Here is a 22532-nt window from a genome sequence, read left to right on the forward strand (position 1 = left end):
AGATTTCTTTTTAATTTCATTACCACCATAGCCACACCCCAGACACTTAAATCAGAATCTCTGTGGCTGAAACCCACATATCAGTACTTTTTTTCAAGCTCATAGGATGATTCCCATGTGCAGTCAAGATTTAGAGCCACAGATATATTATTACAGGATTAAAAGGAAATAAACTTTCATTTTCTTTCAAGTATTATAGATTTAGGATGTCAAAATATAGTGCAAATATGAAATACTGCTATAATAAAGTTTATGATCTTACTGCAATACCAGATTTCAGGAGCTTAATTTGGGTATTGGATATCAAATATTCCTTTCAAATTAATGAAAATTGCTACTGCAGTCTGCTACTTTTACTCTCAAAGTTAATTACATATATGTTGTGTTCCAACAATTTTGTCAAGTTTTCCAATTCTATTTATATGTTTACATAAAAGAGAAATAATGTCTTCAAAAGACAGATTGCTAAGAGTATTTGATCTGCATGTACATAATTTCAGTGAAAGCTGATTTTCTATGCTTAATTTTAATAAAATATCTTAGGGGAATCTACTTTTTTTGACTAAAAGATATATACTTATAAAAATACAAATTACTTAAAAAGGCATACAAATGCTTTTTTCTAATTTTTCAGACACCAACAATATCATTTAAGACATGATCTAGCATATAATATGGAGCAGAAATCATTACCAACATTATTAAATAAATTATTTTATTAGTGATATTATGTATTACTTTATTATGCAGAGTATTGTACTAGCTCTGTGACTTGAAGCTTGTATTCTGTGAAATAAATATTTGAATTAGCTTTGAAAGTCCTTTCCAATTCCACCTTTTGGAGATTCTGAGCTTTACTCTGCTGTGTAGACCAAGCAATTTCTACCACACATTTCAGAGTACATACTTTAATCTTATTCTGTGAAAGATGTAAAAGCTGAGGTGAACAGTGGTAAAATTCTTCCTGTAATACCATGAAGAATAAGTTTGTCATGTGTGAGTGAAGAGATTATTAGAGAAGTCCAAGCTATATATTTAAATTCTTAGCCCCACCTCCATCATATAGCTGCTTTGTTTTGTTTGTTTTTTAATTATTTCTGAAAAAATCAGTGAGTTAGAGACTCTGCTAGCTTAGATACTAAAGACATTAAAAAAAACCATTAAGGGCTGCCTAAGTGGCTCAGTGGTTAAGAATCCACCTGCCAATGCAGGGGACATGGGTTCAATCCCTGCTCTAGGAAGATCCCACATGCCGCGGAGCAACTAAGCCCCTGTGCCACAACTATTGAGCCTGCGCTTTAGAGCCTGTGAGCCACAACTATTGAGCCCATGTGCCGCAACTACTGAAGCCCACATGCATAGAGCCTGTGCTGCGCAACAAGAGAAGCCACAGCAATGAGGAGCCTGCGGACCACAACGAAGAGTAGCTCCCACTCACTGCCAACTAGAGAAAGCCTTGTGTGCAGCAATGAAGACCCCATGCAGTCAATAAATAAATAAATTAATTAATTTGTTAATTTAAAACATTTTAAAAATCAAACGATGCTTAAAGTACTTTTCCATGGCTAAAGTTATTGTATTAGCCTGTTTTAAATGTACCTTTTTACCTTTCATGTGTCTGAAATCAGGATGAGTTTCACCGTTAATGGTTAGTTACAAACATTGTCTGTTGTCATATAGGCAGTATTCCTTAAGCTTGCGTGAGTGTGGTCATGGCTATTCACATAGTCAAAATTCAGCTAAGTCATGCACACTATTTATACTATATGTATAGAGTTTGTCATTCAACAGAAAGATCTTAATCTTCAGAAAAATTATAATACAATTCAGTATTGGAACCAAAAGTTATTGTCTGAAAAGAAAGGCAAGGAAACAGTGGCAAAAATTAAATTTCATATGATGAAGCCAATATTGATTGTTGGACCAATGACTACAATATCATATTGTCTTGTTAATCAACAGCTGATTGATTTATATAGCCTTGTTGCTTATCGTGTCAACCCAGAACCAGTACTGTCCACGTTATAGGGATCTTATTAGAAATTCAGAACCTTGGGCCCATCCCAGATCTCCTGAAGCAGAATCTGAATTTTACCAAGATCCCAACATAATTCCTTTGCAGCTAAAAGTTTGCAAAGCACAGCTTTATAGTACTAAGGAGGATACTCACAAGATGAAGTTGTTTTGTATTTTGTTACTGAGATATGTGCTGAATATATGCCTCTCATTTGTTAAGCAGTACAACCTAAAGCTGGAGAAATCCGCTTAGAATAGATGAAAGAAACTTCAAAGCAACTAGTGTGACTGATTTACAAGCAAGCCTGAAAATTGATAGGAATCTATATCCAAATAAGTTTAAAAGCTTTTTCTATAGCCTTTACTTAGGTATTAAATAGGTCCTATTCAAGATAAGAAAGTATTATGCTATAGTTTATCTGACAACATTTTTCTTTCCTAGTGGTACATAAAATCATGATGTATCTTACCCTAGGTGTAACAATAGGTTTGATGAATTACAGGCAATAATTCTGGTTCAGCATGTCACAAACCCATTAAAAACCATGAAAATAATAACTCTTGTTCATTTATATCTATGCACTTGAGATAAATGGATAAACTGACATAGACAATGTCATGATTAATTTGTGTAACACGAATTATCCTCTAAATTATTATTATATAAAGTTTTCTTTGCTAAATAACTGTTTACACAGGAGGAAGAGGAAGAATTAATAAAATATTAGCCATATTTTATTTTTATGCTACATTAAATAATGACAGTGGAAATTTTCTCTAAGTAAGCAAAATAGCTGCATTAGTAGTAAATTAGTTCATTATAACTTTGTCTCATATAATGAATATAAAATTAACATTTGTGAGTGGACTTTTTTTAACCACAAAAACAAAGCATGATGGAAATAGTTTAAGAAGCTGGATCTAAATATCTGCTTTTATTTTGATATTTTAAATGATTTATCTAAATTAATATCTCATTCATTTTTCTTTATTAGTAGTTAGTGTAACATGCAGGAGATTTAATTTAAAAGAAATAATTTTTATCCAAATGATATTAAGTAGCCTTTATAGACTGTTATCCTTGGGTTAAACCAGCATTGGTTGACTGTTGAACTGATTTCCACCTGCTTTTCCAGCTTTACTTCTTTATTGATGATAATGATTGTCTTTATGATACATTTTGTTCAGCATGCTGAAAGTGAGGGGGTGTTTTGATGAGGCAGAAGAATGGAGGTCTGAGGAAAATCATGGCAAGAACCTTGAATTACCAAGACGGCTTTCTAAGTTCATTTAGTGATGAACTGCCTGGAGGTACAAGTCAAATGATAGGCATATAGAAACCATTTGAATCTTTTTTCTTTTTTATCCCATTATATTTATTTTTATTTATTTATTTTTATTTTTTATTTATTTTATTTTTGGCAGTGTTGGGTCTTCTTTGCTGTGCATGGGCTTTCTCCAGTTGTGGTGAGCAGGGGCTACTCTGTCATGATGTTTGGGCTTCTTATTGCAGTGGCTTCTCTTGCTGCAGAGCTCGGGCTTTAGGCACACTGGCTTCAGTAGTTGTGGCACATGGGCTCAGTAGTTGTGGCTCGTGGGCGCTAGAGCGCCGGCTCAGTAGTTGTGGTGCATGGGTTTAGCTGCTCCTCAGCATTTGGGATCTTCCCGGCCCGGAGCTCAAACCCGTGTCCTCTGCATTGGCCTGCAGATTCTTAACCAGTGCGCCACCAGGGAAGCCCTGAAACCATTTGAATCTTGCGACCAGAATGGGAAGAGATGACTGTGAATCAATCCACTTCCCCCCCACACACACATTTTGATTTTTCTTATATACACAGTGTTTTATATAGTGTGAATGCTTAATGAATGTTATTCAGTATTCAGTATATGCTGAAAAAATGTTATGATTAGACATATGCACATTCCTACCTGGCTATATTGCAGAGTACTTCACTGAGTAGGTGATATTTTAGACTGTTTTAAAAGAGGATTAAAATCTCAGCAGGCATGCAGTCAGTATTTGTTTTATTACATGCCTTTGATGCCCACACTTTTTTCACTCGCCTGTGAAGGAAAATAATTTTAATGATGCTAATTTCAATGATGCTAATTTCGTGTCATAGATTAAGTCATTTATTGGTGGCAGGGTGTATCTGGTTCATTTTACTTGATGGAGTGATTTTAATTTTCTAGCTCTTCAGAATATTTTACAGAAAAAATAACCTAAGGGGAATAAACTTCTATTCCTGTTCTGGATACTCAGTGACATTTTTTTCTTAACATTCTGTAATCACAATGATTTAACATTATGTAACACAAAGGTCTAAATGTTGACAAGTTGATACGGGTGAGAGCCATCTGCATGTTAAATTTGGGATGACCACCTAGAACACGCTACATATTATTTATTAAAATGTACCTTTTTAGATTGACGGCTTGATAAGTAAAATCTGGACTTCTTTTAATTTACAACAAAAATTAAGAGTTTTTCTCAAAATATCAAGTTCTAAAAGTAATAACAATTATGATGTAACCTGTTACTAAACAGTGTGCTCCAGTGATGAGCAGCAACTGAATCACTTAGAAACTTTTTAAAAACTGCATATTTTTAGGCTGCACCCAAGGTCTTCTGCATTTTAACAAATCCCTAGGTGATTCCTCTACACATTAAAGTTTGAGATGTTCTGGTAGCCTATCCCTTTCATAATCATCGATTTTGATTGTATAGTATTCATTGAGAATCTGGAAAATGTCTCTTGGCCCCTAAATCTTTCCCTCAAAGTAGACAGGGATTATGGCATTCTCAAACAGAATAGAAAGCATACATGACTAGATTTTAGAATAGAAAAATCATCTCAGTTTTACAAGCTTCAAAATCCTGTGAACATATGTCTTTTTAGGTTCTTAAGCCTTTTTGAGTTATACAATAATTCTTTTTTTCTAAACAAAGAAGGCAATTATATCTCCTAAATGAATTCATATGTCCCTGTTGTACCTGGTCTTCTATTGATAGACTCAGAATGCTATTTTAGCTTTCTTAGATTTGTGTAAATCATGCCTCTTTGTTCCCTGGAGTTAATGTAAAATTAGTCAAAAATAAAATTAGTTAAAATAATATTTGTAAGTATGCATGTTTAATTTTCAGAGTGCCAAGTGATTACTCACAGCATATATAAAAAGCAAAATAGTTTTAGATAATCATAAAGTGTTTTCATAGTAAGGGGCTTTCAAGTCTAAAGTTGTATCATAATAGATATTTTTATTACAATGATCAGAATGAAAAATGAACTTATTCGCATGTCCATCTTCTTCCTTTCTTCCAGATGCAAGACAAAGGTCTACCCTGATGAACTTCCAAACACAAGTGTAGTCATTGTGTTTCATAATGAAGCTTGGAGCACTCTTCTTAGAACCGTTTACAGTGTTATAAATCGTTCCCCACACTATCTACTCTCTGAGGTCATCTTGGTAGATGATGCCAGTGAAAGAGGTATAAATTTTTTTTTGTATTTTTTTTAAATTAGAAAGCTTTACTGTGTTCAAAAAGATAACTAGGCAATGATCTGTATTTTCCCTGTAATTATAACCCTGTAACCACCTATCAATTTTTCATCAATATACCAACTCCAGAAACAAGTAACTAATTCTTTCAGTTTGTCTAATGATTCCATTTGGTTCTTACTAACCTAAGAAATCAGCCAAAATGACTTTCATAAGTGTTTTCTTTTTTCCAAACTCAGTTGATCTTATGACTGAGCATTTATATGACTTTGTGGATGTTTATCTTTTTATTTTTATTTTTCTTAGTGTAGGTAAAAGAAAAATAACATAATTAAGGAGACTGCATTTGCCAGTGTGGACCAGTTTCTAAATTAGATTCTGGTATATTAACCTCCTAGTATACCCTTATCCTTGTCAGCCAAGTGACAGAGTCATAATGAACTGTACACTAATTTACTGATGAAATCTCTGTATCTTTATTTTACATAATGCAAAAAATGCTGATAAGAGTTGACCACCATTTCTGTGTGTTGAATTTCCATCTGGGTAGTAGTATCTTTTCTTTGTCTTAAAACAGTTTCAAAACTTTATAAATTCTTATTGCACATTACAGATTTTCTCAAGTTGACATTAGAGAATTATGTGAAAAATTTAGAAGTGCCGGTAAAAATTATTAGAATGGAAGAGCGCTCTGGGTTAATACGTGCCCGCCTTCGAGGAGCAGCTGCTTCAAAAGGACAGGTCATAACTTTTCTCGATGCACACTGTGAATGCACTTTAGGATGGCTGGAGCCCTTGCTGGCAAGAATAAAGGAAGACAGGTAAGAATACATGTGCTATGTCTGTCTGGGTTTTGACTAAACCTATTAGGACAGCTTCAGCTGTCCAACAGAACTTTTCTTCCAAGTGGCTATTTTCAGAATGTTTATTTCCTGGCTTTTAAAGAAGTAGACCCCTTACTCCTTATTTAACAAAAATCTTGGCTTATTTATGTGAACCAGAATATGATTGAGAAATAGTCAAAAAATTCAAACAGTAAAGATGTGCTGAATATTCATTTTATAGGTGAAGGAAATCAGTTCAATCAGACATAGTACCATATTTTATAAAATACATTTTCAAAGCACCTTTGTCTTCACAACCACCCTGTGAGGTAGATAATAAAGGTATTCTTATCTGTATCTGATAATACAGAGGAACAAATGAGTTAAGTAGCTTGTCTTAGTTATTGAAAGTGATGGGAACAACAATTTAGTTCTTCCCACTCCCAGAGCAGTCTTCTCTCTGCTAAGTCAATACCCTTATTCAAAGTTAGACCAAAGCCACCTTGAACATCTTAAAAATAAACTCACATACACTCATGCACCCCACTGAAATGAAATCATGATTTCAGAAAGCACAGCTGTAAGAATGTTTAATTATTTCAATAATATTGTCCTTTTGTAAGGACATATGAAATCTGAAAAGCTGAAGAATATATGTTAAGAACCCTCATAGATACCTGCAATTCTTTCTGATGATGATGCTGTGAAGAATAAGCAGGTTTTTTGCAGATATTCATAAACATTGATGATAAATGAGTATCATTCCTAAGCACCTAATGAAGACAACTATGCTGATTGCTGTCTGATTTGGTAACAAAGCATTGTGTAACACCTTGCTTGCATAGTCATTTCACCTACAGTAGAAAGGTCTTTTTAGAATTGAAGTGTTTAATTAAGCCTCCAAGACAGGGGCTGCTTAGTGTGAGCTGGTGCAGCTATATCACATAAACGGCAGGATTTGGTACTTGCCAGGAAGATGGATGGAGGTTGTCAGTAAAATGAACCATAGCAGTTGAAGAAAGCAGTGGGAACCTTTTAGTCAACTGAGTGTAATATATGGCTAATAACATTTTTCCATTCTGTGTATTGTACAGTATGCACAGGCGGGTAAGCCTGGCAAAGTAAAATGAACTTGGAACATCTTAAATGCATTTCCTGGCAGCTTTTCATACATTATGCTGCTTTTTAAAGCATGTGTTTCATATTCAACTTAGTGAGTTTTTAATATAATGTTTCAATATGGTCATGCATAGATCATTTATTTTTTAATCTAACAACATATTTAGACTGTATTTTCATATAATGAACTCTAATGTCTTGTCCTGCTTATATGTTCTAAAGTTGCCATGGCTAGATAATAAAGTTCTATTTAAGGTTATTAGATCTAATTTCATCTCACTATAATTTAAATCATTAAATTTAATGAAGAAAGAGAGAAAGATATTGCTTTTATAAGGACCACAGTTACCAAGAAGCTTTTCCAAGGCTAGATGAATCTGATTAATTTCAGAGAACTCCATGTGTTGAACAATTGTGTGGCATATAAGACCTGATAGAAGTTGTGTGTTGGTGATAGTGGTGTTCCAAAACTAGAAAAACTAATGGACAACATTTCCTTTCTTTTCACAACCATGGGTGATTCTAAAGCATATTTGTATATTTACCTTCTATCCTGTATGAAAAGCAAATTCTGCTCTTCGGAATTAGGTACAACCAAGGCACAGTTGTTTGAACAGTTACTGTGGAGATGACAGGTTGATCCCATAATAAAATATATAAGCTTGGAGTAGGGGAAGACTGGAGAAAGCACAACATGGATTAAAAGAGTACCTAATGATCTCCCATGGTGAAAAGTTCCTTAGCCTAAAAAGCCACCATCAAGAGTATTGAATTTGTATATGTATAACTGCGTCACTCTACTACACAGCAGAAATTAACACGACATTGCAAATCAACTATTCTTCAATAAAATAAATTTAAAAAAAAACAAATCTCCTGGCTCCTCCTCTTACTTTAAGAAAAAAATGGGTCATAGAACAGAAACTGAAATTGCTTATCTTTTCCTATCTTAAAATATGTAGGTTGTTAGTGTAAACCCTTAAGTCTAGGACAATTCACTCAGAAATTGTCATGACCCTAATATCATTCATAGGAAATATTTACTTTTACTGATGATCATGGTTTTTATTGTCACTTCTGTTCATGGATTTTCATTTGTTTTTCCATGAAAATTTTCTCTAAACTCTCTAAACTAACCTATTGCCTTTGAGAGCCAAACTACCAGATCTAATTTGCCATCATTCATTCCTCACTCCCTGCATGCTATTGCTTTTCAGTGGTCTATAGCTAAAATGATGCATAATATCAAAGCAGCTCTACTAATCATGCTGTGGGTGGAGGTTTTATGAAAAATAGACCGTGTTCATCCTGCTGAGTTAGTACTTAGAATGCGTTTGGAAGGCAGCTTGAAGATCAGTTAGTATATTTGATTAGGTTATACATGATAGAATAAAAGTAGACTGAAGTAAGATGTAGTAAAAGGAAGTAATTTCACAGAGAAAAAGGATAACATAAAAATAAAGGCAAATTGAAGTCATAAAATAATTAAATTTCAACATATCAGCTGTATTAAGTTTAAAGAAGCTAATGTAACATTTAAATTATTATCAATAGGTAAACTGATTTTAACTTTTCTGCAGGAAAACAGTTGTATGCCCCATCATTGATGTGATTAGTGATGATACCTTTGAATATATGGCTGGGTCAGACATGACTTATGGGGGTTTTAACTGGAAACTGAATTTCCGTTGGTATCCTGTTCCCCAAAGAGAAATGGATAGAAGGAAAGGAGACAGAACATTACCTGTCAGGTATGTTGAGCATATCTTCCAAAGCATAGCATGTATATTCCTATAATAATTAAGGAATATTATGAATTTGTATAGTCATTTTTTAGACTTTTAAAGACATACTTTTTATTCATGTACGTATATGTATTATCACATTTTACATAATCATCTAAGAGTCAATATTAAATCTACTTTAAATTAACACAAATTTAAAGTGGAAGAAGTGCCAATTTTTTTTGAAACTGTGTATTCTTATATTCAAAATATATTTGTTGTGAATTTTCTATGTGATAGGTATGTGTTAGCCTTGATACTTCAGGTAGATGTAATATAGTTTATAATAGAGGTATAACAAAAAAATATTTTGGTAAATATTTTAAATTTACCAACCTTAAAGAGCTATCTTCCCTATATATACAAAAGAAAGATCCATTTGGAAAATTTTAATATATGAACAATTATGAAGTATTTATTGTTTGTTCTAAATTATTTTAAAAAGCTACTTAATTTGAAATATTTATGTTTAAAATATTTTTGCCCTTAATACAAAGTAAGAACTATCATATACATCTTTAGTTGTCTAGATAAGCATTATCTACTTTATTAACATGAAATTATCACCTTATTTTAACATATTATTGTGTACCTCTTACCTGCAACCAAAAATTGATTTCCTGAACAATACTTGGGGAGGGAGTTCACTAGTTTAGCTCCTTAAAGATGAATTTGGTAAATCATCATTTGGTTGAAACAATAGAGAGCTTTGTTCTCTATTCTAAAACAATATACATAACCCATTATCTAAACAAGAATGTCTCCTAGCCTAGTGAGTGAATGACTCATCCACTGGCAAGACTAATTACATAATGAATTACTTAAAACTAGCTAAAAAATTGGCTAATGGAAAAGAACAGCTCCAATTGCTTGTTATTAAACAAGTATGGCTTAAGGAGATATTAACTACATCAAAGAGAAAATAAAATGTATTTCCAAACAGTGGCATGAAGCTATGAGATTACTATGTCAATATTCAGAGTATAATTTAGCAGTCCTTAAGTCTTGCTGTCATCTTCACATTCACCATATCTGAATCATCCTTGCCTTTGACAACTTGAGGAAATACAATGGCTCATATTACCATTGTTTATTAGAAATTCTATTTTCTTATATCATGGTTTCATTTAGTGTTAGATAATTTTTCAGCTTCAGATCCCAGGTGAAAATTACTAAAATACGTGACCAGTACACTCAAATTTAGACAATGTGTTTATTTGAAAAAGAGATTTAAAAGAATGCATGTGTGTACTTATTTGTTTAACACTGGCAAAAGACATATTTTTTTAAATCTTATTTTCTCACAGAGTCAAAAGGTAAATAATTGAGAGGTAGCCAACATTCATAGTAAGAAATTGCTGATCTTTTCATAAAAGTAAAGATCTGCATAGAAATCTACCATTATTTCTCAACTTTCATTAACTAAAACAAAAGAGGCAACATCCAAATTGCTATATTTGAATCACAGTTTATGCAATTTTATTGTAATAACATGGAGAGATGATGAAATCTAAGTATATTTTATTTGTTTGCCTCAGTAACTGCACAGTATTTCACTGTGAAGGCGCGGTATTTCAGTGCTGAGAGGGCTGGAGCAGGAGAAACAGAGAAAGCTCAGTCTTTGCTGAAGTTTCTAGATTCCTATGGCAAAAGGTTAATTAATTCACTGGCTGTGTTGTAACAGCCTGCAGGTAATTTTCATCAGCATAGCTGTAATGTGAACTTTCTTTGTACTTGTATTCTATTACTTGAGGATGTGATCATTTTTCTCACATTCATACAAACAGATAAATCATTCTAGGTGTTAAAGACAATTTTTTCCTACTTGATTAACAGAATTCTGAATAGCTAAAGTGATTACAATGAGGCTGAAATTCTGGTTTTCTTAGCAGTATGATTCATTTAAAATGTCAGTCATGACAGAACTTTCTAGTGACTATAATTGGCTAGTTAGTCATCATTTAGAAATACAATCATGTATCTGCATACATAGAGAAACAACTTGAACTTGTAACCTAACCTTAATTATACCACATTTAAACTAAAGTTTATAATGGTTATACTTATTCTATTGTCAACCTCTGGGCTTTGATATTTTCTTTTCGATAGTAAGTGGAGTTTGTGAAATCCTTGGCATTTGTGAAGTTATGAGTATGGAATAATAGCATACATAATCCAGCTTTGTTCTTCTTTCTATTTAGTTTTCTTTAATCAGTAAACTGTCCTTGACATTTTACTAGTTAAATTGTGTGACTTTTCAGAAATATCTCGTCATATGTGCGACAATACAGTAATCAAATCGTTAAACCTGAGGTCATAAACTAGAAGCTTGTGTGTCAAATATGCTCCACAGATGTGTTTTCTTTGGCCTATGTAATGTTTTGCATTTATTAAAATTACCAACATTTTTTAAATGAGATCTTTTAAATAAAAATCTATTCCTGAGAAGTCAGAAGATCTTGGTACAGTGGTCCGGTATTCCTACTCGGCAGCATCAAGAGGAATTAAGTAGAAGTTCCCCATGTAGAAAGGGCATGAAAATTTAGCCCAGTCCTCCAATTCCTTTTTTTTTTTTTTTCTGTGTGTGTCCCTTACTCTGAGACTGAGGATCAATTGCAATTTTTCATTCTTGCACTTGGAGAAATATTTCTCTGGACCTGTGTCTCTATCACAGGTAAAAGAAATATGCTTATTACAACAAATCAACTTCACATGTTAAGTTTATTTGCATGGCTATAATCATTTAAATTAGTGACCTTTGACTTAGAGGCTACTGCCTGGGAAATGGCTGAGTTTGAATGTCATCAAACACACTAGCTCTGTATGACTACATATACATTACCTAGTGGCATCAGCTTCTAATAGCATAAATTATCTGGTAGTGCAGATAATCTCCCAAATCATCTAATTAGTTTGGGGATGTAGTATGCATTTTTTTCTAATACATATAGCTGTTGATTTGGTTCAGGCAATTGAAATGAGTTGGATTCCATATGCAAATACACATGTGCAAATACTGTTGAACACTGTGTTAGTTTCTACACATGCAAAGCTGAATAGGGCTATCTCTGCACTAAAGTTGCTCGCTGTCTGGCACCAGCCATAAGTCTTCGGGATAAGGGGAAAAGGCCAGCACAAGTGGCTACAGAGTGGATGTAGAGGAGTTAAACTATGTTAACTGATAGAGTGGTGTGTGCTTCTGGAAAAGAACCTGGCTCTTTAATCTTATTGATTGCTTTAGACTCTTAATTATGCCCTGTAAGTAACTCTAAATAAATAATTATAAAGATATTAGTTTCTACTTTAATTTCTCGCTGATTAAAATAGAGTACTTAATTAAAATCCTACAGATTATTTATCAAGTCTATTTATCTTTCTTTACCCTTTGTGTCTTACCTTATGGACTTTTTTTACATTTAATCATTATTAATATTCTTAATATGACTCCCTTCGTTCTTACTTTGTGTACCATGTTCAGTATTTTTCTGAAGCAAAACAAAGGAGTTTTAGATTTCCTTCTAATCCATGCTAGCATAATAAGTGAAGCATAGATGTAATTATGAGTTTTTATTTCTGACACATTTGACTTTGGTATCCATTTTTATTAACATTTGTCTGATCTCATATTTATTTTACTCTCAATTAGAATTAGGGATTTTTAAAGAAGATCAAGTAAATTAAACAATAGTATTAATAACTTGAATTACAATCATTGTGAAAAACTCATAGAATGTTCACATATATGATTTCCTTTATCCTTCTAATATAACATCACAGAAGAAGCATTGAAGCTGGCTTTGGAGGATCTGGGTTTTATTTCAAGCTCCTCCTGTTGGAAACTTAACCAATTCTTCTCAACTGTAAAATGGAATATTATTTTCCCTGCCTTGCTTAACTTGTGAAGTGCTTATAAAATTTTAAAGGAAATTTGAAACTATTTGAAAATAGTTATTTTAAATTTATTTCTGTTAATATAAGTAACGGATATATGCATTGAAGAATAAAAGTGACAAGTGTCTATAAGTATAAAAAAGCAGAACGCCAATGAGCCAGCTCTTTTAGTATTTTGTTATATTTACTTCCAGAGCATTTCTTTCCAGATATAATTCTCCACAATTTAAACGTTGATATATCATTAGTATTTTTCTATGCCATCAAAATTTTTTCACAAATGAAAATTATAATGGCTGTTAATATCTAAATTATTTAGTAAGCTCTGTCTCTATTTTTAATAGTCTCAAGTCAACTAAGTTTTACACTTTTTTTGCATTTTTGTCTGTGAACTACAGTTCTTTCATATAATGTAGTCCCTTTAGAATTATGCAATCAAGCAATATGAAATTTGTTCTAATATCTTTATACCTTTTGCCAATTTGATTCCCTCCCCTAAAATCATCACTGACTCCAATTATAGTTCCTCTAGAAAGTATAATAAATGAAAAACACTTTTTGTATTCTATAAAATCTCATACAAATATATTTGTTATATAATAGCAACTAGTAATATATTTCTTAATTTTTGTCTATCAGTTTTTCTTTATTGTATTTTCCTTAGTCCAATGAAAATACACTTTTAAATTGGAGGAAAGAAGTAGAGATAGATAAAGCCTGTGAGGCACTTCTTTACGAGAGGATATACTAAGGCAACAGCACAGGGAAAAGTCAAAGTTGTGTGCAGAATAGACTTTGAAAGAGTTGAACTTTGGAATGTTCAACAGTTCAACATTCATGCCTATTTGTGTTAAAATCTAATATATGTTAACTTTGAGAAAAGAAAATTTCACCGCAGGTGGAAACTTTAAATCTATATTCTTTGGGGAAAATAGCACATTTATACTGCATTACTTCCTAATAGTTTAGGGGATAATTTACAAGACTTTCCTAGCAATCTGTTGAGAAGAAAACAGAGGTGGTATAGAAAGTTTACAGGGTGATGAATTAAATATCACATTTATATACTGAATAATTGTAGCACATTAACAAAACATTTTAAAACATCTGGCCCTGTTGTTTATTTTGACCCCTCTGAAGCATTAAATGAAAATAAAAGGAAAGATTAAAATTTGCACCATTTACTGTACATCCTCTTTGGAAGCTTAGAGTTTTATCAGGTGGTGAGGATTATGAAAAAGAATAGGGAAAATGGAAAAAAATAACTATTCCTTTTTTGGGAATATAGCTCTTTAAGTACAGGTTAAGGTATTTGATTCCAATACTTCTTGGTAAATGGATTCTTTGGCAGAAAAACAAGCCATTTGCCCATACTAAGCAGAACTTTAATTTTTTTCTTATCCTTTAAAAATGGCTTTTAAACAGTCTGTGTTCCATTGCCTCTACAGGATTTGAGCAAGCTTCCTTGCTCAGAGCCTAAGTCAGCATAAACTCTTTTTTTAAAAAATTTTATTTATTTATTATTTTTTGGGGGTACACCAAGTTCAATCATCTGTTTTTATACACATATCCCCGTATTCCCTCCCTCCCTCCCTTGACTCCCCCCCACCCTCCCTGTCCCAGTCCTCTAAGGCATCATCCATCCTCGAGTTGAACTCCCTTTGTTATACAGCAACTTCTCACTGGCTATCTATTTTAGAGTTGGTAGTATATATATGTCTATGCTACTCTCTCATTTCATCTCAGCTTCCCCTTCGCCCCCCGTCCCCCCAAACCTCAAGTTCTCCAGTCCATTCTTTGCATCTGCGTCCTTGTTCTTGTCTTGTCACTGAGTTCATCAGTACCATTTTTAGATTCCGTATATGTGAGTTAGCATACAATATTTGTGTTTCTCTTTCTGACTTACTTCACTCTGTGTGACAGACTCTAGGTCTATCCACCTCATGACATATAGCTCCATCTCATCCCTTTTTATAGCTGAGTAATATTCCATTGTATATATATATGCCACATCTTCTTTATCCATTCATTTGTTGATGGGCATTTAGGTTGCTTCTATGTCCAGGCTATTGTAAATAGGGCTGCAATAAACATTACGAAAAAAATAAAAAATAAATAAATAAATAAACATTACGGTACATGTTTCTTTTCGGATTATGGTTTTCTCTGGGTATATGCCCAGGAGTGGGATTACTGGATCATATGGTAGTTCTACTTTTAGTTTTTTTAAGGAACCTCCAAATTGTTTTCCATAGTGGCTGTACCAACTTACAGTCCCACCAACAGTGCAGGAGAGTTCCCTTTTCTCCACACCCTCTCCAACATTTGTTGTTTCCATATTTTGTGATGATGGCCATTCTGATCGGTGTGAGGTGATACCTCATTGTGGTTTTGACTTGCATTTCTCTGATGATTAGGGATGTTGAGCATCTTTTCATGTGTTTGTTGGCCACCTATATGTCTTCTTTGGAGAAATGTCTATTTAGGTCTTCCGCCCATTTGTGGATTGGGTTATTTGCTTTTTTGGTATTAAGCTTCATGAGCTGCTTGTATATTTTGGAGATTAATCCTTTGTCTGTTGTTTCATAGGCCACTATTTTTTCCCGTTCTGAGGGTTGCCTTCTTGTCTTGTTTATGGTTTCTTTCACTGTACAAAAGCTTTTAAGTTTCATGAGGTCCCATTTGTTTATTCTTGATTTTATTTCCATGATTCTAGGAGGTGGGTCAAAAAGGATCTTGCTTTGATGGATGTCATAGAGTGTTCTGCCTATGTTTTCCTCTAGGAGTTTTATAGTGTCTGGCCTTACATGTAGATCTTTAACCCATTTTGAGTTTATTTTTGTGTATGATGTTAGGAAGTGTTCTAATGTCATTCTTTTACATGTTGCTATCCAATTTTCCCAGCACCACTTATTGAAGAGGCTGTCTTTTTTCCATTGTATGTTCGTGCCTCCTTTGTCAAAGATAAGGTGCCCATGTGTGTTTGGGCTTACCTCTGAGTTCTCTATTCTATTCCATTGATCTTCCTTTCTATTTTTGTGCCAGTACCATACTGTCTTGATCACTATGGCCTTGTAGTATAGTTTGAAGTCAGGAAGCCTGATTCCACCCACTCCAGTTTTCCTTCTCAAGATTGCTTTGGCTATTCGGGGTCTTTTGCGTTTCCATACAAATCGTAAGATTTCTTGCTCTAGTTCTGTGAAAAATGCCATTGGTAATTTGATCGAGATTGCATTGAATCTGTAAATTGCTTTGGGTAGTATAGTCATTTTCACGATGTTGATTCTTCCGATCCAGGAACATGGTATATCCCTCCATCTGTTTGTGTCGTCTTTGATTTCTTTCATCAATGTCTTAAAGTTTTCTGCATACAGATCTTTTGCCTCCTTAGGCAGGTTTATTCCTAGGTATTTTATTCTTTTGGTTGCAATGGTGAATGGGAGAGTTTCCTTAATTTCTCTTTCTGCTCTTCCATTGTTAGTGTATAGGAATGCAAGAGATTTCTGTGCATTAATTTTGTATCCTGCTACTTTACTAAACTCATCCTTTAGTGCTAGCAGTTTTCTGGTAGAGTCTTTAGGGTTTTCTATATATAATATCATGTCATCTACAAAGAGTGACAATTTTTACTTCTTTTCCAATTTGTATTCCTTTTATTTCTTTTTCTTCTCTGATTGCTGTGGCTAAAACTTCCAAAATTATGTTGTATAATAATGCTGAGAGTGGACACCCTTGTCTTGTTCCTGTTCTTAGAGGGAATGCTTTCAGTTTTTCCCCATTGAGAATGATGTTGGCTTTTGGTTTCCCATATATGGCTTTTATTATGTTGAGGTAATTTCCTTCTATGCGCATTTTCTGGAGAGCTTTTATCATAAATGGATGTTGAATTTTGTCAAGAGCTTTTTCTGCAACTATTGAGATTATCATATGGTTTTGATCCTTCAATTTGTTGATATGATGTATCATGTTGATTGATTTGCGTATATTGAAGAATCCTTGCATCCCAGGGATAAACCCCACTTGATCATGGTGTATGATTTTTTTAATGTGCTGTTGGAGTCTGTTAGCTAGTATTTTGTTGAGGATTTTTGCATCTATATTCATCAGTGATATTGTTCTGTAATTTTCTTTTTTTGTGACATCTTTGCCTGGTTTTGGTATCAGGGTGATGGTGGCCTCGTAAAATGAGTTTGGGAGTGTTCCTCCTTCTGCAATACTTTGGAAGAGTTTGAGAAGGATAGGTGTTAGCTCTTCTCTAAATGTTTGATAGAATTAGCTCGTGAATCCATCTGGCCCTGGGCTTTTGTGTGTTGGGAGATTTTTAATCACTGCCTCAATTTCCGTACTTGTGATTGGTCTGTTCATAGTTTCTATTTCTTCCTGGTTCAGTCTTGGAAGATTGTATTTTTCTAAGAATGTATCCATTTCTTCCAGGTTATCCAATTTATTGGCATATAGTTGCTTGTAGTAGTCTCTCATGATCTTTTGTATTTCTGTGGTGTCTGTTGTTACTTCTCCTTTTTCATTTCTAATTCTGTTGATTTGCATCTTCTCCCTTTTTTCTTGATGAGTTTAGCTAATGGTTTATCAATGTTGTTAATCTTCTCAAACAACCAGCTTTTAGTTTTGTCAATTTTTGCTATGGCTTCCTTCCTTTCTTTTTCATTTATTTCTGCTCTGATCTTTATGATTTCTTTCCTTCTGCTCACTTTGGGGTTTCTTTGTTCTTCTTTTTCTAATTGTTTTAGGTGTAAGCTTAGGTTTTTTATTTGATAATTTTCTTGTTTCTTAAGGTAGGACTGTATTGCTATAAACTTCCCTCTTAGAACTGCTTTTGCTGCGTCCTATAGGTTTTGGGTTGTTGTGTTTTCGTTGTCATTTGTTTCTAGCTATTTTTTGATTTCCTCTTTGATTTCTTTAATGATTTCTTGGTTGTTTAATAGTCAATTGTTTAGCTTCCATGTGATTGTATTTTTTGCATTTTTTTTCCTGTAATTGATATCTAGTCTCATGGCGTTGTGATCTGAGAAGATGCTTGATGTGATTTCAGTTTTCTTGAATTTGCCGAGGTTTGATTTGTGACCCAAGATGTGATCTATCCTGGAAAATGTTCTCTGTGCACTTGAGAAGGAGTGTATTCTGTCGTTTTTTGGATGGAATGTCCTATAAATATCAATTAAGTCGAGATGGTCTAATGTGTCATTTAAAGCTTGTGTGTCTTTATTTGTTTTCTGTTTGGATGATCTGTCCATTGATGTAAGTGGGGTGTTCAAGTCTCCCACCATTATTGTGTTACTGTCAATTTCCCCTTTTATGGCTATTGGCATTTGCCTTATGTATTGAGGTGCTCCTATGTTGGGTGCATAGATATTTACCATTGTGATATGTTCTTCTTGGATGGATCCCTTGATCATTATGTAGTGTCCTTCCTTGTCTCTTGTAATAGTCTTTACTTTCAAGTCTAATTTGTCTGATATGAGTATTGCTACTCCAGCTTTCTTTTGACTTCCATTTGCATGGAATATCTTTTTCCATCCCTTTACTTTCAGTTTATATGTATCCCTTGGTCTGAAGTGGGTTTCTTGTAGGCAGCATATAGAAGGGTCTTGTTTTTGTATCCATTCAGCCAGTCTGTGTCTTTTGGTTGGAGCATTTAATCCATTTACATTTAAGGTGATGACTGACATGTGTGTTCCTAATAACATTTTCTTAGTTGTTTTGGGTTTGTATTTGTAAGCGTTTTCCTTTTCTTGTGTTTCCTACTTAGAGAAGTTCCTTTAGCACTTGTTGTAAGGCTGGTTTAGTGGTGGTGAATTCTCTTAACTTTTGCTTGTCTGGAAAGCTTTCGATTTCTCCCTCAAATCTGAATGAGGTTCTTGCTGGGTAGAGTATTCTTGGCTGTAGGTTTCTCTCTTTCAGGACTTTCAGTATATCCTGCCATTCCCTTCTGGCCTGCAGAGTTTCTGTAGAAAGGTCAGCTGTTATCCTTATGGGTTTTCCCTTATATGTTATTTGTTGCTTTTTTCATGCTGCTTTTAATATTTTTTCTTTGTGTTTAATTGTCATTAGTTTGATTAATATGTGTCTTGGTGTATTTCTCCTTGGGTTTATTCTGTATGGGATTCTCTGTGCTTCTTGGACTTGGTTAATTATTTCCTTTCCCATGTTGAGGAAGTTTTCCACTCTAACCTCTTGAAATATTTTCTCAGACCCTTTCTTTTTTTCTTCTTCTTCTGGGATGCCTATAATTTGAATGTTGGTGTGCTTAATGTTATCACTGAGGTCTCTGAGACTGTCTTCTATTCTTTTTTCTTTTTCCTGCTCTGATGCAGTTATTTCCCCCATTCTATCTTCCAACTCACTTATTCGTTCTTCTGCCTCAGTCATCCTGCTGGTTATAGCATCTAGAGTATTTTTAATTTCAGTTATTTTGTTATCCATTGCTGTTTGTTTTTCTGAGTTCTTATTAACTGTTTCTTGTACTTTCTCTATTTTGTTATCGAGATTTTATATCATTTTTACTATCATTACTCTGAATTTTTTTTCAGGCATTTTTCCTATTTCCTCCTCATTTATTTGGTCTTGTGGGTTTTTTTCCTGCTCCTTTGCCTTCATGGTCCTTCTTTGTTTCCTCGTGGTTGTCCAAACTTTTGGGGTTGCTTGTCCTGGCGATAGAGGTGTTTATAGAAGACTGTCCAAGCCTCAGACTAATGTCTGAAGGTTGGGTTAAACAAATATTAAGTCTAGGAAACACATACATGTATAAGACACACAATTACTGAATCCATTAGGACATAAGGCTCTGGAAAGACCTGACAGAAGAACCCCAGTATGCTATCAGATATTCAAATAGAAACTCAACAGAAATTGACAACTGAAACAGAACAAATCAGAAACAAAAGCAAAAGTGAACACACAAACAAATAACACCTTACACATACAAACACTAATCCAGGGAAATTTTGTAAGCTAGGATCAAATATAAAAAAGAGCTAGAGTACCACCAGACAGAATGGAGATTCTCAGAATGAAATTAGACAGTTGTACTAAGAACAAAGATAAAGACAAAAACCTAATATTAAATACCAAGGCTGTGCATCATCTGGAGTATAGAGCAAGGAGTCTGAGCAGATCGATAGTGTTGCTTATAAATATGTTAAGATAAAATAAACTAAAAATGGATGGAAGAAAGGGGAACAGAAGATTGTAGTGTGATTGGAAATATGCAAATAAACAGAAAGGAATAGAAATGTATAAAAGATAGGAATGAAAGGAAGGTATGAGAGATATATTGTCCGTACTACCAAAAACTTAGCTAGAAATAGAAGTATATAAAATGGCAAAAAAATAAAAATAGGATAAAAAATAGAATTAAAAAATATGTTATAAAACTTGTAGATCCCTTAGGACTAAGATTGTAATTAATAAAGAAAAAAAAATCCAGAACTGATCCCAGAATGGACCAGTTCAGTAGGATTGATACTAATATTTCTGTTTCCTTAGAGTCTCAGCTGTAAGTGTCCTTCTACTCGCCTTGGGTTTTTTTGCATTATTCTGTGACCAGCAGAGCTTCCTTTATTGTTCATCTGTAAGCATCGATGTGTGGGGAGGGAGAGGGTGCAATAGTGGCTCCTTCCCCTGGGAGTGAGTGAGCAGTGGCGCACTGTTGTTTCAGTCGGGCTTGGAGGTGCCTGTTGCAGAGGGACACCAGTGGCTCAGGTGTAAACAGAAAGTCTCAGAGTTGGGCCTCTCTAGGGTTTTTTTTTTTTCTTGGCAGTCTCCCTGCTGCTGGAGTTCCAAGGGGTTTTAATCTAGCCCCACCCGAGGGCCCGAGGGTGCTTGTTATCCCTGAGCACCTTAGGTGGCCCACAGGGCTTGTCTCCACTGCCTGTTGCAGAGGCGCCGAAAGAGAGAGAGAGGTTATGTCCCCGGCTCCTTCACCCCCCCCCCACCCGTGAGCCCGCAGCATCCAGCTGCCTTCATGGCCAGGCAGCTCTCAGGGGCGGGCACGCCTCACCGCAGACCTCTTCCCTCCTGTCCTCTCGGTCCCTCACCTTACTGGCAACAATGTTTCTCACCCTGAACCAGCTCTCCGGTTCCCACGCTCCCGCTCCCGGACCCTCTGTTCAGCTGTGAATCGACGTCTTGGTCCGGGAACACTGAGCTGCGGTGCGGACACTCTGTGTGTTTCTCACTCCCTCCCGTCTGCTACAGCTCCACCGCTTCACCCTCTTTGAGCTGTGGTAGATGCCTCCCTACCAGTTATGTTGGGATCCTTGTGGTCCTTTCTGGGGTCCGAGGTCATCTGCTGGTGTTCAGTTGGTTCTCTGTGGGAATTATTGCGTCTTTTGGTGCATTCCCAATGCATCTGTGGAGAGGCATGCATTCCATGTCCCTCTACTTTGCCACCATCTTTTTCTCTCCCAGCATAAACTCTTAAAGTAACAGTTTCTTCTCTACCAAAAGCTGCATCTCCTTACTCAAACATATGTTCAAATGAGTGTCGTGGTGTGCAATATTCCACTAAATTTCCCATTTTTTTCTCTGTAAAAACCTTTAATTACATTCAACATGAGATTATTCGTTACTCTAGTAAAAGAATAGCTATGCCTTTGCTTCCTTTCTTTCTCTTCTGTTTTCTATATTGAGTATAGTTGACAGAATACAGAAGGTAGGAGAGAAACTCACAGCATCTAATTTTCCTTTAGTTTCTAAACCTTCACAGTGGTCAATCAAATGAAGTCATTATATTTTATGATTTGAAAAAATAAAAATTATGGAAATATTTCAGCTACTTGCCTCACATTTGTGTAAATAATAAAATATTTATGCTTATAATTTCTCTTTATCATGATTTGTAAGACATGAGAAATATTACTAACACAGAGCTAAAAACTAATAGTCTAGATATTGTGTTATTTGATCATTGCAAGTAACAGCCTAAAGCTGAGCTACAGTCTCACAAATCTTCTTTATACTTTTTCTGCAGCAATCTTGGTTATTTGCCAAGTAAGAGTAAATAGAATCCTGATCTATCAAAGGATTAGTGAGAAGAAATGATGTTTCAATAACTTTTAAAGAAATTGCTTTAAGGAGCAGTAGTAACATTCACAGGAAAACATGGTGCATAAATTTGGAGCTTGAAATCAGAAAAAGTGTATTTTGAATTAGCTACCTCAAATCCTTTATTGTGTGAGTTATATGGATAAATTGAGAGATGACTGGCAGATGATTAGATGGAGAGATAGATAGATAGATAGATAGATAGATAATTGATATATAGAAAGAAATTGTTTTCCTAAGTGAACCACTACTGAGGGATCCTTGAGCAAGTCATTTAAACACATTGCAATTAAATTTGGTTGACCAAATTCGTAGGGATTTTAAAGCTCTAAAA

At 34.5% G+C, this 22532-nt stretch overlaps 1 protein-coding gene across 2 annotated transcripts in view; it reads left to right on the forward strand.

Annotated features, from left to right (window-relative positions):
- Nucleotides 1–22532, forward strand: part of GALNT13 (polypeptide N-acetylgalactosaminyltransferase 13) — a 535071-nt gene that overhangs the window by 305362 nt on the left and 207177 nt on the right. For both annotated transcript variants that reach the window (XM_057746923.1, XM_057746924.1), the window contains exons 5-7: nucleotides 5340–5506; nucleotides 6131–6338; nucleotides 9041–9211. In XM_057746923.1, the coding sequence (XP_057602906.1) occupies nucleotides 5340–5506; nucleotides 6131–6338; nucleotides 9041–9211 (546 nt within the window). The remainder of the gene's footprint in view (nucleotides 1–5339; nucleotides 5507–6130; nucleotides 6339–9040; nucleotides 9212–22532) is intronic.

Source organism: Hippopotamus amphibius, chromosome 8, assembly GCF_030028045.1.
Source record: "Hippopotamus amphibius kiboko isolate mHipAmp2 chromosome 8, mHipAmp2.hap2, whole genome shotgun sequence".
Classification (NCBI taxonomy): domain Eukaryota; kingdom Metazoa; phylum Chordata; class Mammalia; order Artiodactyla; family Hippopotamidae; genus Hippopotamus; species Hippopotamus amphibius.